The sequence below is a fragment of the Rhinatrema bivittatum genome, chromosome 3, assembly GCF_901001135.1.
Source record: "Rhinatrema bivittatum chromosome 3, aRhiBiv1.1, whole genome shotgun sequence".
NCBI lineage: Eukaryota > Metazoa > Chordata > Amphibia > Gymnophiona > Rhinatrematidae > Rhinatrema > Rhinatrema bivittatum.
In genome coordinates, this window is record NC_042617.1 from 268,827,340 (window position 1) to 268,850,373 (window position 23,034).

The 23,034-nt window shown below is 45.1% G+C and overlaps 1 protein-coding gene across 5 annotated transcripts in view; it reads left to right on the top strand.

Moving 5' to 3' along the window:
* AKAP7 (A-kinase anchoring protein 7) overlaps positions 1–23,034 on the top strand; it is a 536,627-nt gene that overhangs the window by 15,573 nt on the left and 498,020 nt on the right. Inside the window, exon 2 of one of the 5 annotated variants that reach the window (XM_029594582.1) lies at positions 20,825–20,964. The exons of the other annotated variants lie outside the window; for them this stretch is intronic. Within the exon in view, the coding sequence (XP_029450442.1) occupies positions 20,946–20,964 (19 nt within the window). The 5' untranslated portion in view covers positions 20,825–20,945. The remainder of the gene's footprint in view (positions 1–20,824; positions 20,965–23,034) is intronic. 5 annotated transcript variants of the gene reach the window in all.

Here is a 23,034-nt window from a genome sequence, read left to right on the forward strand (position 1 = left end):
AGCCTTGGTTTTGTTGCTGCCACTTATCTGGCTACTTGGCTGTAGTTCACCAATTTAGCTGAATAAGTCAATACTTATTTCGCTAAGTGGTGACAGCTGCTTCTTAGCTGGATAATTACTCTCTCCTCCCAGTTAATCTGTTTCAGCGATAATGCCCCCCCAAGATAAAATGTGCGTTCGGCCTGTGGCAAATGCTCATTTTATAGTCAATGCGCTTTTTTAAAACCCGCAATGCATTTGCATAGCATTAGCTTACTGCATCAGGAGTTAAACTGTTTTTAATCTGTGCATTAAAACTGCTGTAATCCAGTACACAGTTTCCTAATATGCAGATTGCTCCATCAACCTGTCCATTTCTATTATATTTATACCTGGAAACTTTTGATTTTCAGTCATCCTGAGATTGTCATGGATTAGTAGAGAAGGAGGCTGTGTGTAAACTCTATATCTCTCTCTTCCTGCTTACCTGCCTGCTTGTCTCCAGCATCTCACCAGCCTAAATGTTCCAACTGTGTAACCCAGCTGTCTCTTCCTTTGGCCACATGGGCAGCTGGGACTCCTTTGGCTTCTGCCCACGTGGCCTCACTTTTATTGTGTTCGTGCCTGTTCTCGCCCTCGCTCCACCCTCTCTACCTTTGTGGTGACTCCCTTCTGGTCTGACGGACAGATGCTGCCGTGTCTTCTCCTCGTCATACTTCCTGGAATCCCTGGGCTGGCTTGACGCTGCGGATCCGCCATGTTCCTGATGAGGTAAGGGCGGGCGCACGCTCCAGAGTTTGTACCAGCAATGGCGCGAACCTCGGGTGCGTCCCCCTGTAGTGACGTCATCTGCTTCCACCTTAAAAGGTCTTTGCTTGCTACTTCGAATCGAGTTAGCAAGGGGAATTCTTTCTCCGCTGCTCTGCCTCCACCACCTTATCCAGGGGTACCCGCTCCTCGGGGGGCCCCGCTCTCTCTCTTCTTGATTTCAGATTGCTAAGACGGGATCCGGTACTCACTCCACGAGGGCCTATGTCCCTGAATGCTCAGAAGACTCCTTACTACCTGGAAGCGATCGCAGACGTGAACACAGTGAGTTCTATTACAGAAAGGAACCGATACTCGCTCCACGAGGGCCTATGTTCCTAATTTCCGAAGACTCCCTTCTGTCTAAGACGTTATCGCAGGTACAGAGATCATGAGTCATTATTGTAAATTGCAGATAGGAACCGGTACTCGCTCCACGAGGGCCCATGTTCCTAAAACCCTTCTCAACTCTCTTCTATATCAGAAGCTATTATATAACTTTATCTGGTGCATTACTATTATAGATTGCAGATAGGAACCGGTACTCGCTCCATGAGGGCCTATGTTCCTAAAACCCTCCAAAGACTCTCTTCTATTCTACAAGCCATCTCATACACAGATATTGTGAGTTCTCATTTTAGACTGCTTATAGGAACCAGCACTCGCCTATGGCTCCTGTTCCTGAATATACTGAAGACGCTGTTGCATAGAAGCCATTACAGATATCTACAATTGTGAGTGTATCATCTACTACTGGTTATGTATCCAGTATACCCTGTCTGCTCACTACCTATAGTCTCTCTCTACAGCTCAGCAACCCAGAGACCGCAGTTCCAGGATCGGAGGGACTTCAGCCCTGTCGGGCACATCAGCTCACTACTGCCACCTCTGGTGGTTCTACTTCCTGTCTAATAAAGAACTAGCTGTGTCTGTCTCCATACTCCAGCCTAGCCGGTGGTCCCTCTCAGGATATCCTCCTGAGGGTGCTGTCATCTGCCATCGGCCCAGGGATTCACAATTCACCTCAGTGTCATCCCTTGCACTACTATTTTATCCCCATTTTAAAAGATCTGCACTGGCTGCCTGTTTCCTTCCGCTTTCAATATAAAACCCTTACCATCCTTCACAGCTCATTATACAAATACAATCACACCTGGCTAGAGGAAATGCCACATGTCCGCTCCACTGAACGCCCTACCAGAACCGCCCTGGCAGGCACCCTTCACACCCCGTCTCTCAAAACTGCTCATCTGTCCCTCACCAGGAAAAGAGCCTTTTCCATCGCTGGTACCTCACTCTGGAATTCCCTCCCCATCTTTCTCCATCTAGAGCCATCCTTACACAACTTTAAGAAAGGAGTCAAAACATGGCTCTTCAAGCAGGCCTACCCCAATGCGAACCAAACATAGACAGTCTCCCTTGAACCGTATTGTCCCTGAACCGTACTCTCCATGAATCCTCCTCTCCTGGCCCCTGCCTTCGCATCTTCCCTGCACTTATTGTAGCTCCTCCCCCTTAGCCCTCCCACCCTCCAAATTCCGCCTTTTAATTCCCAGTCATTTGTACTGTTACTTTCAGCCACGATAGGTATAAGATTTTACAGATGTATACAGTGGTATATAAGATGTATATAGTTCCTGTTGTACTCAGTTAATGATTGCCTTCCCTTCTCCTTTCCTTTATTTTCTACCTTCTACTTCTTTCTTTTGTCCCCTCCTTTTTCCCTTTTCTTGCCTGCCCCCCCCCCCCCCACGTTCATTGTAATTTTCCTTACTTTCAGCAGTTCATTGTAAACCGGCGTGATGTGTTTTACAAATGTCGGTAAAGAAAAGCTCATAAATAAATAAATACTAGAGCGGTATTATACAACTGCCACTCTGTGGGAAGCCAATCCACCACAGATCATTAACTCCGCCTACAGAGTATTACAATTGTTAGCTCTTCCCCTTGGCAGGGTGATCCATAACAGATTGCTAACCCTCTGGCGGACTTATAGCAGATTGCCACTCTTAGTAGCAGGGATTGATAACAGATTGTTAACTCCTTCCTCTCCAGGAGGAGATCCATAGCAGACTGCTAACTCCTCCCTCTACAGGAGGAGCTTGATAACAGATTGCTAACTCCGAGCAGCAGAACTATAACAGATTGCCAACTCCTCCCATCTGGAGGAGCAGATCTACATCAGATTGCTAACTCCTCCCCTCTGGGGAGCAGATCTCCAACAACTTTCTCCTTCATATCCGTATAAGTGGAAGGGGTTTGCCCTAAGCCTTCTGCTCTATGAAGCCTCAGTGCTTTCACTTGCTCCTTTGGGCCCATGTGTACAGAAAGGACTTTTGCTGCTTGCTGGCTGCAGTTCTGGCTGGGGGGCCAGAGTTGGCAGATTTTTCATCAGTACCTGGAGCTTTCCAACTATTGTTCAAAGACCTAGCAATTCCAGAATTGTAGAATTCCAGAATCTCTGGGTTAAATCCAGAGAGATATAACTATTTTTGGACATTTCATCGCCTGACGTAAGAGATTTAAAGACCCAGTGTACTGTAATGTGTTTGTTTTGGAGTGAGCAGGATACTTAATGATTTCTTTCCAGGAGCATCAGCATAGTGTATATGTGTCAGATTTTTCTTTGTGGTACATATATTACATTTTTTCATTGTGTTAAGCCTAAGTGCTTTACAGCAGTTACATATAATGAGTTCCTTCCCTACAGAGCTTACAGTGTAAGTGAGTATTTGAGGAAATAGAAGATAAAGTGACTTATCTAAAGTCGCAGCATGTTTTGGTGATAGAAATAGTGTTATCATCCTGCTCACAGAGCCCATCCTGCTCTCAGGCCCTCACTTACCCTGGCCCGACACCACCGCTGCTGCTGCTCTAACATGGCCTGGCTACGGCCCGACGCCACAGGACATCCTTCTCGCTGCCTGACGCCGCTGTGTGTGGCAGGAGCCACCGCCGATTTCATCTTCTTTGCAGTTAGGAAGCCAGCGCCGTCCTTCTTCCTGGCCTATGCCACCCCGTACCGCTGCTGCCAGCACTGCCTCTTCTGTCGGGGGAGCCACCACTCCTGCTGCTCCCTGTGGCCTGGAGCACCGCCGACTTTGGGACCTTGCTTCATGCAGGTGCCGACAGCTTCACCTTTGCGGCATGGACTCTGCTGCCTGCTTCTTTCCCCGGGCTCCTCTAGGCACGCATGTGCGCCTCAGCACAATATTTAAAGGGCCAGCGGTAGGAAAAGCCCGCGGCCCCACCAGATGACCTCATCAGCCTGCTCCTTCATCCAGCCCTATAAAAGGGCTCTCTTCCACTTCCTCTGGGCCTTTGAACCGGATCTTCATGGTTGTCCATGCTTCCTCTGTCCGGTCAAGATCCTCCGTGGTCTGCCTTTGTCTAAATGGTTCTTTGTTTGATGTCCTAGATGTTCCTGGTCTCTTCCTGATGTTCCTGGCTTTGTTCCTCATTGGAGCTCCTTCGTTGTCTCTTTGGTGTAGTGATGTTCCTTGTCTTGATGTCCTGAAGTTCCTGATGTTCTGTATTCCAGTCCTGGTCCTGATATCCTCGTCTCCAGGTGTTCATCCTGCTTCCAGGTTCCCTGCTTGCCACCTTTCCTGGCGTGCCACCATCATGGTTCGTGACCAGCCCATGGGGGGCTGTGTAGGGCACTTTGTGGCACAAGGCCTGTCTTCATGTCTTTAGGGCAAGTCTCCAGAAGGCTCCTTGTTTTTAATTCTGAGGTCTGTTCCTGAATCCGGGTTCCGAAGTCTTGAATCCTGAGTCTTGAATCCTGAGTCTTGAATCCTGTTCCCGGTCTTCGGAGTACCTTGTGTCTGCATCTGTTCATGCCCAAGACTCAAGCCAGAACCTGCTCCACTTCAGCGTGGGCCGTGACCAGCCATGGGCAACTGTGTAGGGTGTGCCTCAGTGCAGGCCTCTCCTGAATCTTCGACATGTTTTCAGTTCCAATTCTTCACTTTCTCGTCTGGAGTCTGATTCGCTTTCGTCGTGGTCCACGACCAGCCATGGGCGGCCGTGTAGGGCACGCTGTGGTGCAGTACTCACCCTGTACTAGTGCCTGAATCCTGAATCCTCGCCTGAGCCTTCCAAGTATCCTGAATCCTTGTCAGAGTTTTCCAAGTTCCATGAAATCTTGTCCAAGTCTTCCAAGTATCCTGAAACCTTGACTGAGTCTTCCAAGTTCCTTGAGTCCTTGTCCGAGTCTTCCAAGTTCCTGAGTTCCATGTCTCATCTTGTTCCTGCCCTCAGCCTCCTTCTGGCTTCTCGCACTTGTCGTTCCCAAGCGGCGGGCCTGGAAGGGCTACCGAGTGGCCGGAGGGATACTCTTGAGACCAGCATTGTGTTGCTGGGTCTCACTGGTGCATGCAGGTCCAGCGGAGAGCTGAGCCTGCCTTGTTCCAGTTCCTGATGTTCCTCGCCTTGATCCTGGTCCAGTCTTGTTCCAGCTCCAGCCCGTGCCTGAACACTCTCACCTCCCACGGTGTGTATCTTGGGGCTTCTCCCTGAGCCGCGCCGTGGCCCAAAGGCTCTCATCTCTCTGAGCAAGTGACCGCGCCTCCGCGTTCACAACAAATAGGATTTGAATCCATATCTCCTGGCTCCTCTAATCACCTAAGCTACCTGCTGATGGGTGGGGATGATGAGGGTGTACTTTATTTTTTATTGCATGTATAAATGGTTTGAGTGTGAAGGCATATGTGTATTAAGTGTTAGTTAAGTCCACATAGTTTTTAAAAAGAAATACAAAATAACTGAATGACTTAAAGAACATTCATTATTCAAAATATGTTCTTTTATTTACCTTTCAAAAGTTGGGTGCCCTGTAATTGACTGTCCCTGTTCATTTTGGTTTTCTCTTTAAACCTCAATGTTTATTTATTTATTTACAAAATGTATAGTCCTCTGATCCACAAATCTCTGTGGATTACAAGCAACATTCACATAAAATGCACAGTTCGAATAACATTCACAGTATATCACAAACAACAGTCACAATAAATCATGAAAGTGTTGCAAGCAGTAGAGGTGTTATGTTCTCCAGGAATATACAAAACCAATGAGAAGCTGATAAGAACATTTATTTATTTTATTTTATTTATCGAGTTTTATATACCGTCATTCTGTTTCGTCATCACAACGGTTTACAAATTTTCGGTCTTAGCGAGTTAGTAAATACAAAATATTCGTAATAAAGTCACAAAATGAAGTTAGAGGATAGGGGTACAGGATAGAGTTGCACAGTTACGTTAGAAGATACAATATGAATAGGTTGAAGTTACAATGATGAAATGGTCAGATATACATTTTTGGTTAATTAAATAAGTTTCTTATATTCTCAAAAGATATTAGCAATGTTGTTGTTCAGGTGATGGTAAAGGGGGTAAGTTTCTTTATGGTGAGTTTTATTGGTGACTAGCTGTGTGGTTGTCAATGTATGTTTAAGAAGGCTTTGGTGAATAGCCAGGTTTTCAGTTCTTTCTTGAAGGTTTTTATGTTGGGTTGTGTTCTTAATTTGATTGGAAGTGCGTTCCATAGTTTGGGGCTTCTGATGAATATGGCTCTTTCACGAGTTGTGGTGAGATGTGTGGTTCGGGCATGTGGAATTTTCAGGAGACCTTTGTTAGTTGAGCGTAGGTGTTGTGCTCCGCGGCCGTGGGAGCCACAGCCACAGACCCCCTACCTCACCCGCGATGGCGACCCGCCACGAGAATCCCGGGGGAGAACCCCGACGCTAGGCCCTCGCTCCGGCACGAGGCCCCATGCCGACCGTCGCAGGAGGAGCCGCCCCTGCTCCTCCCTCGCGGCGTCCTGCAGCGTTTCCCCGGCGAAGAAAATCCAAGATGGCCGCCGCCATCTTTAGGTGCGAGGTCACGCCCCCTTCCTAGACTTAAAGAGACCTGATCCCTTTAACCAGCTGCACCTGTGTCTAATCAGCCTGAGCAGGGGAAGTATAAAGGAAGGCTTCCTCTGCTCATTCCTTGACTTGGCAACGTCCTCCAATGCTGTCTAGTCTGCTTGCTTCGGTGAGTTCCTTGTGCTCGGACTCTGGTTCCTGTTTCGTCTTGGTGTTCCTGGTTCCTGACTTCCGATTGGCTTACAGTGATTCTCTGGTTCCTGACTTCGGATTGGCAAGCGGTGATTCTCTGGTACACGACTTTGGACTGGTGAGCGTTGACCCTCTGGCACTTGACCTAGGACTCCTTCAAGACCACCGTCTCCAAGGGCCCACCTAAGTCCCAGCGCCCGGGTCCCTACGGGCTCCTCCTTGGGGGACTGCGGGCTTCCAGGGCGAAGCTCCAGTCAGCCCTTGCACCGACACCTGACCTCTCAAAGGTCCGCCTAAGTCCCAGCGGTCTGGGTCCTACGGGCTCCTCCTGGGGGGACCACAGACTTCCAAGGGTGAAGACACAACTCCTCTTCTCGTCCCTTCATCAGTCTCCGCTGCCGTCTCAGTCTCCAGTGCCAAGGGTCAGCTCGTCCCGTCTTCTGCTCTGCCTCGCCTCTCGACGAGAGAACCTACGGATCCTCTGAAAGTTATACCATCCTCCCGTCGGCCAAGGGTCCACAAGCCTGAGCGTAACAGTAGGTCTTGTTTTGGGGCATGGAGTTCAATGGTTTTACTTAGCCAGTTGGTTTGCTGTCCTATGATTAGTTTGTGTAGAATTGTTAGTATTTTGTAGTCTATTCGGTATTTAATTGGGAGCCAATGTAGCGATATGAGGGTTGGGGTAATATGATCGTGTTTTTTTGTTCCTATTAGGGTTCTGGCGGCTGTGTTCTGTAGGATTTGGAGTGGACGGATGGTTGCGAGAGGTAGGCCGAATAGTGAGGAGTAGCAGTAGTCAAGGTTGGAGAAAATGAGTAGTTGTAGAACTGTTCTGAAGTCGTTCTGTGAAAGGAAAGGCTTAAGTAGTCTGAGTGTTAGTAATTTGTGGTATCCTTCCTTAATTTTGTTAGTTATGTGGATCCTGAAGGATAGGTCGCTGTTGATGGTGTTTCCTAGGTTTCGAGCATGTGTGACTGGATAGATTGATGTTTTTTGTTTCTCCATTTTGAGTGGTTGTGTTGGAGAGTTATTTTTTCTGTCTAGGATGATTATCTCTGTTTTGTCTATGTTTATTATGAGTTTTAGGTCAGTTAATAATTGTTTAATTTCTGCGAGATACATGACTGTTTTTTTTGTAAGTTTCTTCCAAGGTATTATGTATTGGGATAAGTATTTGTATATCGTCTGCATATAGAAAGTGGGTCAGACCAAGGCAATCAAGCAGGTGACATATTGGGAGGAGGTAGATGTTGAAGAGTGTTGCTGATAGCGCTGATCCTTGGGGAACTCCTGTGTTGAGGTGTATTTTATTCAAGAGGGTTTTGTTAAACATTACTTGGAAGCTTCTGTGTGAAAACCACTGTAAGGTTTTACCAGTGGCTCCTATTTCAGACAGTCTTTCGAGAAGAATTGTGTGGTTTATTGTATCGAATGCAGCTGATAAATCCAGGAGAATCAGCAAGTAGCTTTGACTGCTGTTGAATCCTCTGAGTACAGTGTCATTTAATGAGAGGAGTAGTGTTTCTGTGCTTAGGTTTTTCCTGAAGCCAAATTGTGAAGAGTGTAATATGTTGTTCAATTCTAGGTGCTCGCTGAGCTGGGAGTGGATGATTTTTTCAATGATTTTGGCAATGAAGGGTAGGTTGGATATGGGTTGATAGTTTGTTAGGTTTTCTGGGTCTAGGTTGCTCTTTTTTTATTAAGGGTTTAATTATTGCTGACTTTAAATATTCTGGGTAGTTTCCTTCAGTGAGGGATAGGTTTACTATGTCGGTTATCGTTTTGGTTATTGAGGACTCAATCACTTTGATTGTTGGTATGGGGATGCTGTCGATGGGGTGATTTGCTGGATTCATTTTTTTGATGATTGTTTGGATTTCCAGCGAGGAGGCTGGTTCGAAGTTAGACCAGAATGTAGTTATACAAGGTATCATTTTTATGGTTTGGGTGTTTGTGTTGAGTTTGCTGTTTATTAGATTCTTAATTTTCTCAGTGAAGAATTCTGCGAATTTGTTGCTTTTATTTATGTTGGGTGGTATTCTTGGCTCATTTGGTGAGGTTTTGCACAATGGCGAATAGCATTTTGGGGTTATGTTGGTATTTATTTATTTTGCTTGAGTAAAATTCTTTCTTCGCATTGTGGATACGTTTTTTGTAGTAGGCTAGGTGAGTGCGATATGCAGTGAGAAATGGGGTAGTTTTGTTCTTACGCCAGGTTTTCTCTTTTTTTCTAAGTTCACGTTTGGCTCTCGTTGTATCATTGGTTTTGGTGTTTTGGGTTTTTTATTGTCTTTTTGATGTTTGGGTTTATGTTGTCTGCGATGGATTTGGTGATGTTGAGCCATGAGGTTGTGGCTGTTTCAGGGTTTGTTAAGTCTATGTTAGTGAGTTCTAGCTGTAGTTTTTGTTGAAGTGTTTCGATATCAAAAGGAGGATGGTAAGTGATTGTCCTTGTGTTTTTTTCTTACGTAGTCAGTTCGGAGTTGTAGGTCAGGGTGGACTGGATTCGGGAGTGATCTGACCATAGGATTTCGGTTATATTATTTGGTGTGTAGACCAGGTGTCGGTATTGATAAAGACGAGGTCAAGGGTATGTCCTGCTTTGTGAGTTGGGCCGTTGATAGTTTGCTTTAATCCAAGGGCTGATAGTGCTTCTGTGATTGTTGCGCATGTTGCTGAGGAGGGGAGGATGTCCATGTGTATGTTGAAGTCTCCTAGTATAATGATGGGTTTATTAAGGGTTAAGTTGGTGATCATGAATTCTATTACAGGGGAGCAGTTTCATTCTAAAGAGCCTGAGGGGCAGTATACTAGACAGATCTGGGTTTTTCTTTTAAGAATTCTTAATGTGTTTTTTACGGGATTGCTTGAGGTAGTTTCCTGGAGATTCACTTTAATATCTGAAGACCTCAGGGCAATCCTGGAGGGTTGGCAACTTTACATTCACCCCACTGCATATGAATGTGTAATCTGGATCTTAAAGAAATTGGAGCTACAAGTCCATAGATGGAATGGGGCAAAACCAGAACTGGATCAACCTATCAGGTCTGTGTTATGTTTTTGTAAGAATGTGAACCCTGTGCCAAGGTGAGAGGTATCTCCGCCCACAGGGAGGCCTCACCGCCGGCAGGCGTGGTCTCAGTGCTCTCGGACACAGCTCTATGGTAGAGACTTTATTATACAGGAAGGAAGGCAAGCCCGTAGAATGGGAGTAGAAGAGAAAGTACAGTTCTGAGCTGAGGGGAAGATCCCCGATGTGAATATCCGGTAGTGGCCCGCAGAGCAGGGTATACCAGGAAGTCTCTTTAGAACTGTAGTAAATACCTCAGATGTGCAGATTCGGTAGTGGCCCGTACACTGGTAGTGGCCCGTACACCGAAGATGTTCGTGCTGCGGAGGTGACAAGAAGATAGTCTGAGGTGCAGGACCCTGGATGAGAATCCTGTGGAAGGTGGTGGTAATACCCTGTAGGACAGGGTATCCTGGAGTGACTCCTACTGGAGAGGATACGGTAGTGGCCCGAGACATGGGGTACGCCATAGAGGATTCCTCAGTAGGATAGGAATTGTTGAAGTCCAAAGTCTAGTACTCACAAACTGGCCGATACAGTAAAGTGCGGCCGCAGATTCCCCGTTTCTAACCCGCTGTGGGCGCACAATTGGGACACGTAAGGCGATCCCGCGATACAGTATCCGGTTTCACGCGTCCTTAGCATTTCTTGAAACCGACGCGTAACCCTTTCCGCACCCGGCATGTATATGATATGTTAATGAACGGATTAGCTATTTCCTCCAATACTGTAACGTGCGCTCCGATTATCTCCTTTCTAACCTGCTATTTTGCTGCGTCTTTAACCTGAATATACCACCTATACAGTAAAAAGGATTGCGCTTCATGGACGCGCGTTGGACGCGGGTTGTACGCGGCTTGCATTTGCAAGCAGTTTAAATAGAGTATCGAGCGGTATGTGATCCGAACTGTGTGTGCAGCAAATGAGGGTGCGCCCGGCACTGTCGCACTCTTTCTAACGCGTCCATACTGTATCGGCCCAAAAGGTAGTTCTAGGAGACTGTCCCGGGGAAAGGGACAGGAGCAGTTCAAGGCAGAAAGGCCCTCCAAGGAGCAGATAGCCAGGAATGCGGAAGGGCCCCCGAGGAGCGGGTACCAGAGCGTCACACGCCAAGGCAGAGAACTGGAACCGGAAGTCCAAGAATGGAGCGGATTCAGCAACAAGGGAATTCCTTGCTAACTCATTGAAGCATAGGGCCAGTCAGCTTAAGTAATGTAGCGAGATGACGTCATACGGAGGGGACGCCCCCGAGGTTCCCGCCATGACGTGTACAAAGGTGGCCCTTGTGTGCGCGGCTTAGGAGATACCAGGAACAAGATGGCGGTTGGCAACGCCCACGCCGACCTGGGGACGCCAGGTAGATCGGCAGTGGCTGGCAGAGGCCGCCATTCTTCCTAGAATTGACGATGCAGCAAAGAGAGAGGTGAGCATGAGAGGTCGCAGCTGTCTGCGACCGACGGGCGTAACAGTCTGACCTGATTTAGGTGAGAACTCAATTCATATATGCTGGAACTCTCTGTGATCTAACCCAAAGACTCCGGGATTCTGCATGCAAATACTGGAAAACTCCAGTGTTGATAGTGAATTGACCAACTTAGGCCCTCAAGGCAAAATTGTCGGCTGTAAGCAAGAGGAGGAGTTCCAGCCACCCACACGAGTACAAGGGAGGAAGTGAGGTCAGTGAGTCTGCTCTGCACAGCGAAAGCAGCAGGACTCCCATCCACATAAACCTGAAGGAGGAAGTGAGGCCACACGCACAGAAGGAGGCGACCCATTCATCCACATGGCCAAAGAAGGAGGAAATGTTGCCATTTGCCAAAGGAGGAAGCAGGAAGGGGGAAAGTCCTGGGATTGTACTTTAGGAAGGAGGGGAGACAGAGAATGTGTTTGTGTGTGAGAGAGAGTGGGTGTAGGCAGAAAGTTTACATGCACCTGTCCCCACCTGTTGCTAAACCTTGCCATTTTCAGGGTGACTGGAAATCAAAAGTTTCCAGGCATGCTTATTCAAAAAGGTTTGTAGGACAGTAAGTAATGATTGATTTAGTTGAGATTAACATCAAGATTTATTAATTCCCTTCTTCCAAATAAATATTGACTAGTCCAAAGCAAGGGGTAATATCTTTTCGACAATATAATGTAAATGACTAAAATTGAAGATAACGGTAAAATGACTGCTTCAGATAGAGAGGGGCATAGTTAATAGTTTAAGGGGATTAAACATAGTGATAACTGTGAGTAAATTTGGAGGAATATGAAACATAAATGGGGAAAATGGTTTTTTTTTTGTAATTGAAGTGGTAATGCATAGTTGTGATTAAAAAAGAAGTGATAAGCAAAACAGCTGAGTACCAATATATTCTGACAACTGGTTAGAATGAGGGTCCCAGTTTGCCAGGACTGAACAGCTATGGTGGGTGCTTCTACCTTTTTGTCCTCACCAGTGCTGCTGCCATCTTCCCCTTGGATAGTTGGATGCCACCAGCTTCTGCTTTTTTCCCTTCTGCTGATGATGTAACTTGCTGGGATGTAACTGTATATGGAAGGAAAATGTTTCTGTTATTGATTAAAAAATGTTGTTAGTTTAAAACTACTTAAAGCAGGGGTAGGCATCTCTGGTCTTCGAGTGCTGTAAGTCAGGTTTTCAGGATATCCACAATGAATATGCATGACATGCTTATGAAGGCAGCGAATGAAAATGCATTGCATGCATATTCAGTGTTGATATTTTGAAAAACCAACCAGTTTGTGGCACTTGAGGACTGGAAATGCTTACCCTGACTTTGAGGTCATAGGAGCAGTACATTATAGGAGGTGAAGTTCTTAGTACAGAGTAAGAGTGGGATCTGGGATGGTCATATCTGATCATCATAAGATAGCCAAACAGGTAGACAAGGCAACAGCGAAAGCCAGATGGATGCTTGTGTGCCTAGTGAGAGGAATAGTCAATGAATGGAGGTTCTAGCATGAGGGGTCATGGCATGAGAGTGAAAGGGGTTAGACTCAGAAGTGGCAGCTAGACCTATGCAGTAGTAGCAGAAAGAGAAGACATTGAATAGGCATCTACTGTGGGGCCTGCTCAAGTAGAAGGCTGCTACCACTGCTACTTGTGCATCCTGACAAGGGAAGGGAGACAGCATGGGTATAAAGGTGTGTGTATGTGAGAGCATGAGTGTGTGTATGAAAGTGTGTATCTGTGTGAGAGTACATAGGTGTGTCTGTATGTATGGCAGCATGAGTGTGTGTGTTTGTGTGTGTGTGTGTGTGTTTGAAAGAGAGATCATAAGTGCGTAGCTATGTGAGTGCAGGAGTGTCTATATCAGAGCATTTGTGTGTCTATATGAATGTGTGTGTGGGAGAGCATGTGTATGTGAGTGTAGAAGAGCATTGGTTGTGCGAGAGTATGAGCATGTGGATGTGAGTGTGTATGTGTGTGAGAGAGTATGAGTGAGGGAATGTGTGTGTGTGTGTGTGTATGTGAGCATGAGTAAGAAAGACTCCAAGTGTGTTTGAGCATGTGTGTATGTGTGAGAGGAGAAAGTTTGTGCCCCCCACCTCTATCCCCACTAATCCATGCAATCTCAGGATGACTGGAAATCAAAAGTTCCTAGGTATAGACAGTAAGGGATTTTTAAAAATCCTTATTAGTTTTAATTATTGCTTGTTGTTTATGTCTGCTTTTTTGAAATATTTTATTAGCATTTGGAAATGAAAAAAAATTGTGTATATGAGTTTTTAATTATTGGATGTAATTCTATTTGTTAGGTATCTTGAAATATAATGTTTATTAGTATGATTTTACAATTATGATTGTTTTAGGTTTCTTGATTTTATTGTTTGATATTTTATGAAGAATGATGGTGATTCTATGTTTCCATTGTTGCACTGCATCCAATCTGGCTTATTGCGGTTTCTAGATCAGTTTCTGTCTGCACATTATTCTGTATTTAGTGAAGGTCTGTCTGTGTTCTGCGTATGTAATTGAGGTGAGATATTCTGCTAATATATAGTTTCTGTGTAGGGATCTATAGCAGCCTGGCTTGTTGTGATTTCCTAATAGGAGGTGCATTGATGTTTTATGGCCTGGTATAATATTTGCATGGTTGTGTTTTCATAAATAGAGTTATTACTGTTTGAATACTGGCAGTTAGTGCTGTTTTGGTATTGGACATTTGTTATATTGTAATTCAGTTTACTCATGGTTATCTGAGGGCCAAGCCCATACCTAACACATTTTACAACAGGCCTAATACTATATGGATTCCAAGCGTCTCTTATGCAGGATTTTCTGGTTGGCATCACAGTCATGCATGTAAATATAATATACATGTTGTAAGTTATATTTTTACATTAGAATGTTCTTTTACATGTAAAATATGTTATTATAAATGAATAATTTTTAATTATGTGTGGGGGAGATCTGGGGGGGCCACAAGGGTGTAAGTTTTGCTTAGGGCTTTTAATACACTTTCACCAGCCCTGGCTCCCTCCTCTTCTTACTCGTTGGTCAGACATTCCTTTGTCAGCACATTAACTGGAACAGGGGAGAGTGAATTGGGGACAGGAACAGCAGTGCAGGATACATAAGCGCTTCCTGCCTTCCCTCCTTCATGGCCGCTAACAGCTCAGTACCAAACAGGCAGCGGCACAGGACACAGGGACTGTGAGTATATGTAGTGCTGCCTGTCCCTGAAGAACCCTTCCTTCCTTTACCTCCACTCTTCCGCTTTGAACAGAAATGTATTTATTTATTTAAAAGTGTTTATATCCCACCCCTCCAAAGTTCGGAGCGGGTTACAAAGATACATATATAGTATGGTTAAAACTAACATTGCAGACTAAAATAAAAATAACATGATAGTTAAAAGTAATATATAAGCTAGAATAAAATTATCATGAGAAGAAAAGAAAATATAAAAGCTGTAATAAATGTACGTGGTACACAGATCAGGGAATGCTTGTAGGAACAAATAATGTTTATGAGCTTTCTTGAATGCTTTAATCTCTGGGATTAATCGAATGTCAGGTGGGAGTGTGTTCTAAAGAATGGATCCTGCTATGGAGAAAGCACATTCTCTAGTGGATACTAGTCTTGTTGTTTTTGGAGATGGGACCTGCAAAAGCAGTTTGTTTTTGGAACAGAGATTCTTACATGGGGTATAAATATGTAAAGAAGCAGACAACCAAGTGGTGTTACTGCCATAAATAAGGGTATATAAAATAGGGTCTTGTATTGGACACACCATTTGATTGGGGCCAATGTAATTTATGAAGAACAGGAGTGATATGATCGTAAATATTAGTACTGAGAAGGAGACGGGCTGCTGAATTTTGTAATATTGGAGTGGATGAATGGTGGATTGGGGAAGACCTAAGAACAGAGTTGCAGTTGTCTACGCTGGAAAGAATTAATGATTGGAGCACTGGACGAAAGTGAACCGGATCTAGTAAAGGTTTGATGTGTTTTAATAATCTGATTTTAAAGAAAGAATTTTTCATGAGGGTTTTTATGTGGGAAGGGAACTTTGGGGACAGGCAGTTCTCGTGACCTGCCCCATTGCCCTGAAGGACCAGCAGGATGGAAGAAGGCAGCACAGAGCAATTGGGCCTGTTCTGTGTCAGGTGCGCTAAGTCTCCCCATCTGGTGGGAATTTTCTGTTCATGCGGGAGAGTGGGCAATAGTCTCACAAAATGTGGGAGACTGGGAAGATCAGACTGTAAGCAAGTATCTGATGGAATGAGGACCAAAGTGACTTGTGAAAGTTCATAGTGAGTGATAGTAGCAGAAGCAGGATATGAACTTTGGTCTCCTGGTTCCTAGGCCATTACACTAACTACTAAATCTCCACTGTGTTCAGTGGAGATTTAGAATGCTACTGGAACTTTCCAGTTAAAGTGGTGTTTGAAAAAGTTAAGAAAAAAACATGCACATTTTGTTTCTGTAATTTCTTTCCAGATCCATTATGCATTGCTATTTAATTAGCACCAGATACATACCAGAGATAAACATGTGGCGTCATTCTTTTTGAGAAGACTATAGGGAATACAAATAGTCAATTTCCAAAGCACAGATGTGGAAAATTATCCTTGCAACCTAACTCATGCAGCAACTATGTTACAGAATAAATCACAGTGTAAGCTGACTATTTACATGTTGTGGGTTGACAGGGGCGGACTGCAGAAAAATATCAGCCCAGGGTTTTTTTCAAAACTGGCCCACGGGGTATCTGTCTATTGTATGCTTTCCCTGCAGCACAAACTTCAACCGCTCCTAAAAGCATGCCAAGCCAACCCTGGAGAAGTACATCATGTGACCTGGAGCCTGGCAGAACTGAGCCAAAACGTCTCCAAGATAAATGTCACATTTTTGCTAAAGAACACTAACACTTTAGTCCAGAGGTGAGCAAACTGAGCTGCAGTCCACCTTTATGCAATTGCTTGGGTCCCCACAAGTTTGGTTACAGCTCTCACATATATATCCTGGATTCCTGGTCTTGTGTTAAAGGCTCTTGCCAACCAGTCATCTCATGAACCAGTTGCCAAGTAATGAGATAACCACACTGCCAGCCAGTGGGTCAGGTACAACACACTGTTAGACACACACTCTTTCTGTCACACATACAGATTTTCAGGTTGAGAAACTTCTTGGCATACTCTCTTTCAGATACAAAGGGCGCCACCCACACACACTCTCTCTCTCTTTTACTCTCTCAGATATCATAATGGTTTTATTTGTAGCACACTTTTCAACCAAGAGAGTTCAAAGCAAGTTATGGACAATTAGGCTAAAGTGAGTCATTCAAAAACACAAATAGCAGCACACACACACAGACTCTCTCTTAGAGACAAAGGCATCACACACACATACACACTCTCTCTCAGAAACTTACAACAATATATGAATATTATATTTACATGCATTGCTATGGTGCCAACCAGAAAACTCTGAAAAAAAAAATCAACAAAACATCCCACTTGGGAACCCATATGGTATTAGGCCTCTTGTAACACAAGTTGTGTGTGGGTTTGGCCATCAGAAAGCTATGAGTGTGAAGCCCTGGAGTGGAAACACAAGTTGTGGTAGGCGATTAATACATTTTAATAAATGAAAATGAAACATGAAAGAAAATCAGAAGTGGGGATAGAGCCTCAGAATGAGAATGACAACTCATTCAAACTTAAGGACTTCCAGATCAAACTGGATGGAATTCCCTCCCAAGCGTTGGTGGATTCAGGGTATGGCAAGACTCTTGTTCATGAGGATTTGCTTCAGGAAGAGCACATCAACCATAAGAGGAAAGAAACACTTGCCTTTATACATGGGGACAAACATAAATTTCCAACCAGTCAGGTCCTGTTAATGACCCTGGCAGGACATGCCATGATGGAAGCGGGAGTCTTTCCCAAACTCCATATCCAATAAGTCTGGGATGAGATTAACCCCAGTTTTCAACCCTGTGGGGCTGCTCACAGATAACTGGGGCAATCTGCCTAGAAGGGGGATGTGTTGAAACTTTGACATGGGATGTGGACCCCTGGCCTGAGTTGGGATTGATGCAACCTGGGAGGACGACCTACTGCAGGTTCCCAACGTCAGGAGGCGAGGCTGGCAGAAGACAGGCGCCAGCTGGAACTTCACCACTACCAACCCCATTCCCCACAGGTTGAGCCCTTGGGTGCCGGGGCTGATTGGACTTAGGTGGGCCTCTGTGTCGAAGCTCCAATGAAGTATCGGGAGCGAGGTCCAAGAAGCGGCTGTGGCCAGGCAGGAGGAGGTCTGAAGTCCTAGGCAGGCGGCAAGCAAACAGCATGAAGTCTGATCTGAAGTCTTGGGCAGGTGGCAAACAAGCAGCGTGAAGTCCGATCCGAAGTCTAAGCCAGGGAGGTCCATCCAAGGGGAGAAGGAACAGGAAGCTGGAATGGGACCGGAAAGCAGGAGCGGGTACTAGAAGGCTGGAGCAGGTACTGGAAGGCAGGAGCAGGAGCAGGAACTGGAAGGCAGAATAACGCAGGATCCCAAACAAGGAAACGCAGCATGAAGGGAACTCGTTGCCAAATCATGGAGAGAATGTCAAGTCAAGTCAAGTCAAGTCCAAGTCAAGGAGTGGAGAGAATGAGGTGGGATTTAAGGAAGCTGGAAGAGTGGTAGAAGATATTGCACCTGAGATTCAATGCCAAGAAGTGCAGAGTCATGCATATGCGATGTGGAAATCCGAAAGAACTGTATTTGATGGGGAGTGAAGGGCTGATGTGCACGGAGCAGGAGAGAGACCTTGGGGTGATAGAGTCTGATGATCTGAAGTTGGCGAAACAATGTGACAAGGTGATAGCTAAATCCAGAAGAATGCTGGGATGCACAGAGAGAGGAATATCTAGTAAGAGAAAGGAAGTGATGATCCTCTTGTACAGGGCATTGGTGAGGCCTCACCTGGAGTACTGTTTTCAGTTCTGGAGACCGTATCTCCAAAGAGACAGAGAAAGGATGGAGGCGGACCAGAGAAGGGCGACCAAAAAGGTGGATGGTCTTTATAAAATGACTTATGAGGAGAGATTGAAGAACCTAAATATGTACACTCTGGAAGAGAGAAGGAGTAGGGGTGATATGATACAGACTTTCAGATACTTGAAAGGTTTTAATGATCCATGGTCAACAACAAACGTTTTTCGTTGGAAAAAAAAAATCAGTAGAACAAGGGGTCACGATTTGAAGCTCCAGGGAGGAAGACTCAGAACCAATGTTAGGAAGTATTTCTTCACGGAGAGGGTGGTGGATGCATGGAATGCCCTTCCAGAGGAAGTGGTGAAGACTAAAACTGTGGATTTCAAAGGGGCATTGGATAAACATTGTGGATCCACAAAGACTAGAGGATGGAAATGAAGAGAAGAGCCATGAAGGTGGAGTACTGGAGTGGAGGTTACTACCTGATGATTACTACCCTTACTCAATAAGCCTTTGCAACGCCAACATTGCTCTCTGCTTCAACGGCAAGGGGAAATGTGGAAAAGAGGATTTGCATTCAGATAACAACCAACAAGGACTGAACTTCACAATCTGGGTAAACAAAGAAGCATGGGGGTAGCTTGCTTATTATGGCGGTTACTACCCTAAACCAATTAAGCCTTATACATCACTTTGAATGCATATACAGAGTCGCTCTTTGCTTCACCGGTAGGGGAAATGTGGAAAACAGGTTTTACATTCAGACAACATCCAACAAGGCATTGATCTGTGCAGTCTGGATAGCCAAGCATCGGGGTAACTTGCTTGATGTGGCGGTTACTACCCTTAACCATTAAGCCTTATGCTCACCTTTGATGCAACTCCAACATTATTCTCTGCATCAATGACAGGGGATGGCAGGAAATTTGAATCAAACAGTTACCAACAAGGGCCCTGAACTTGGTGGTTGTTGAAACAGGTAAGTATGGGAAAATAATGAAACAGATAAGTATAGGAAAATAAGTGTGGGAGCTTGCTGGGCAGACTGGATGGGTCAATTGACCTGCTGTCATTTCTATGTTTCTAAGTTTCTATGGCGGTGCTGAGGAACCAGGTCTAAATAGGCCAGGGCTGATGACATCATCTGGTGGGACCCACGGGAGTTCCTGTTGCTGGCCCTTTAAGTCGCGGCTATAGCCGCGCGTGCATAAAGGAAAGGCCCGGCCAGCTGGGAAGCTGGCGGCGTCCTGTGCGCTGGGGGAGGCCCGCCACAGGAGAAAAGGAGAGCCAAGTACCTGCGGCGAGTCTGGGAGGACCCGGGAACCGGCGAGCCGGCGGAGCGGCGTCAGGGGATGCAAGGAACCGGTCGGTGAGTGCAACAGTATGTCCTTGAGGAGGAGCCAGGATTTAGCCCGGACATGGCTGGATGCTCGACCTGACAAGGCCGAGCTGAAGGGGCAGGTATGTGAGGGAGTATATAAGAAACTCCCTTAAAACACATTAAAGTACTTGCCACAGGTATCTGGCCTGGTCCTCCTTAAGGACCAACACCACAAGGGATTCTGCTCCAAGGGAGTTCCCTTTAGCCTGGGTTAAGTTTGTAAGGCCAGGGAGGTTAGAGATGCCCCAGGAATCAGAGAGAGAGATCTACAGTATGCAAGGACCTCCTATGTTTAAAGGACTGTGCAATACCTGAAGTAAGGTGAGCCATATTGTTTATTTTGACTCCTGAAATGAAGGTGTGCTGCCGTATTTGTTTTTTGAGATTGTTTCACTGTAAATAAAGTGCACTTAAGGAATAGCCAGAGCCTGCCTCCTCTTTCCTCTGGCTGTTACCAAGCCACTTACCACTCGAGCTACCACACTGGCCTTGTATGGCTGGATAACTAGCTACTAATCTGGATATCTTCAAAAGATATCCAGCTAGGTAGTGCTGTCAAAAATTAAAAAAAAAAATGAAGCAAAAGGTCCTGTGGCCTGAATCTTTCTGTAACATTGCACAGAGTGGACCCTTGGGCCAGTGTGAGGAGAGAATACCATGAGGTGGCTCTCTCCCACATGGCAGGCTGCAGGTCATTGTCAAAGCAAGAGTGGTCAGAGTCTTGAGCTGGGATCGTGGCAGGCAGCAGCAAAGATATAGTGTCTGGTCCGAGGTCAAGGGAGGCAGCAGGCAAGGCATAGTTGAAGATCAGACAAGGGTCAAAGCAGGCAATGTGAGGTCAGTATTCAGTCTGAATCAGCAACTGATGATCAAACCTAGGAGACGAAGACCAGGGAAACACAGACAAGGCAGGATGGCAGGACTGGTCGGGAAGACTGGCACATGACAAGGCAAGAATAAGCAAGAGGACTGGAACATTGCAAGGCAGGAGCAAGCTAGAAACATAAAGCAAGTAGCACTGCATGCAGGAGCACAGCAAGAGACCTGTAGCTGAACTGGGTTGCTATGCCGATCTTCCTTCTATTCTAGAGCAGAGATGACATCATCAGTCAGCACCCCCAGGAAGTGCTGGCTACCTGGCCTATAAAAGGCTTCAGGATGTGCAGATGGTTCAAACCAGGCCTTAGGATAAAGTACACTGCAGGAAGCAATGCCGAGAGTGACTGGAGGTAAGGGGCATTACACTCTGCCTTCCTCAACCTAAGTAATAAAGGGCCTTATCGGGCTGTGTGTTCTTCCCCCAGACATCTCCTACATAACTTTAAAAGTTGCTGCCCAAAGGTTGTATCTCCCAGCACTCTTTCCCAGTTTCCATCAATATCTTAAAAATCGTTTCCCCCAGGACCTTCCCCCTGTCCCCATAGGCCTGGCTACCCCGCCCCCCCACTGAAATGAAAACCAAATAATCCCTGCTGGGAGTGAGATCTTTAAAGTCACCTTAGAGCTGGCAACTCCAGCTCTGCTTCTGATAAGCAGCACTGGATGCATAAATTACATTCAGTTTACACTTCCAGTGTTAGAAGTGTAAGCTAGCACAGGAAGCATCTATTATGTGAATATGTGTATATGTAAACTATTTATTATGCATGTTTATACATTTGGTTGTGTTTATTTATAATTGTAAATCATTTTGAGTTAATTGATAAAAACAGTGAAGTCGATATTCAAAAGCCATTTAGATGGATAACTTAAAAGTTGGAGGTGTTTCGGGAACGGGCAAAAGGTGTTTTGGGGAGTAGTGGAGTTAGCCATATAAATTAACTCTGGTTGCGCAGTACGTCTGTCCTAAAGTTAGCCGGATATTCTTATCTGGCTAACTTTAAGATAGCCTGGTTTATTCAGCGGTGCTACCACGCCGCTGAATATGCTCATTAAGTTAGCAGGATAGCTATATCTGGCTACCTTAACTAGCTGTTCTGCAGCTGAATATCAGCCCCAGTATAAAAATCAAAATAAATGAAATGAAAAGTTCCTCCCATCAACAGCAGTGTGATGAGAATGTGAACAGATTCTCAGTGCTTTTATCTTCCTTCAAATAACATGTATTCTTAGAGGCCTGATTATCAAAAGCATTTACACACTTAAAGCTGGGTTTTACAAGTGTAAATGTACTTATCCATGGAAATGGGCTTTTGAGAATTGCTACAATATAGGTAATTGAATTGTCAATAGGTTTTACCCACATTTAGTTAACTTAATGTTGGTAAATAGCTTTTGAAAATTGCAATTATAGAATGTTATTTTACCTACATAACCCCTTTTGAAAATTCACCTGTTAGGCACTGGCTTGCGTATCTCCATTTAGACATATTTTGTGTATTCTTGTTTGTATATAATAATTTTTAGGCATATTTTTAGTTGTGACCCACTTAGAATGGCTTTACTGTAATATGAGGAATATAAGTTTTTTAAATAATTAGAGATTCCATATGTCTCCATATTCCCTTGCTAGTATATGTAGATGACATGCATATAAGTGATCGGAGCCCTCTATGTTGTCCCAGCCTAGTGGCCTCTTCAAGATCTTAAAACAGGATTCTTGTGTACAGGACTAGAGCTGGAGTGACTGATCAGTGGTATCTGGAATGCATGATTTACAGAGGGAGGGAGGCTCAGTATAATTTATTTATTTATTTATTTATTTCAGATTTTTATATACCGGCATTCGAGACAGCAGTCACATCGTGCTGGTTCACATAAAACAGGGGTGCATAGTAAACATAACTATAACAATGGTGTTGAAAAGGCAGTTACATATAACAGGGTGATAAGAACTTGGCTGAGAAGGAAGAGAAAGGAAAGGTTATTAAAATTCACACAGGTAAACGATAGAAGATAAGGATGACCATGGTGTATTTGGAGATTAGTTAACCGAGTTGGAGAATAGTTAACCATGTTGGAGATTAGTTAACCATGGTATAGTTGGAGATTAGGGGTGGCTTGGTGGTGTTCTATCAATTGGCGTCCGGGAAAGCTTGTGTGAATATCCAGGTCTTTAGTCTTTTTTTGAAAGTTGAGATGCATGGTTCTGTTCTTAGATTTGACGGGATGGAGTTCCATAACGGTGGAATGGCTGTAGAGAAAGCCCGGTCTCTTAGTGTGCAGTGTCTGGTGGATTTGGACGGTGGTACCTGTAGCGATCCCCTGTATGCATCTCTTGTCGGTCTTGACGAATTATGTAGTCGGAGAGGGATCTGTAGGTCAATGGGGGCCAGTTGGTTGATGTTTTTGTATGTGGT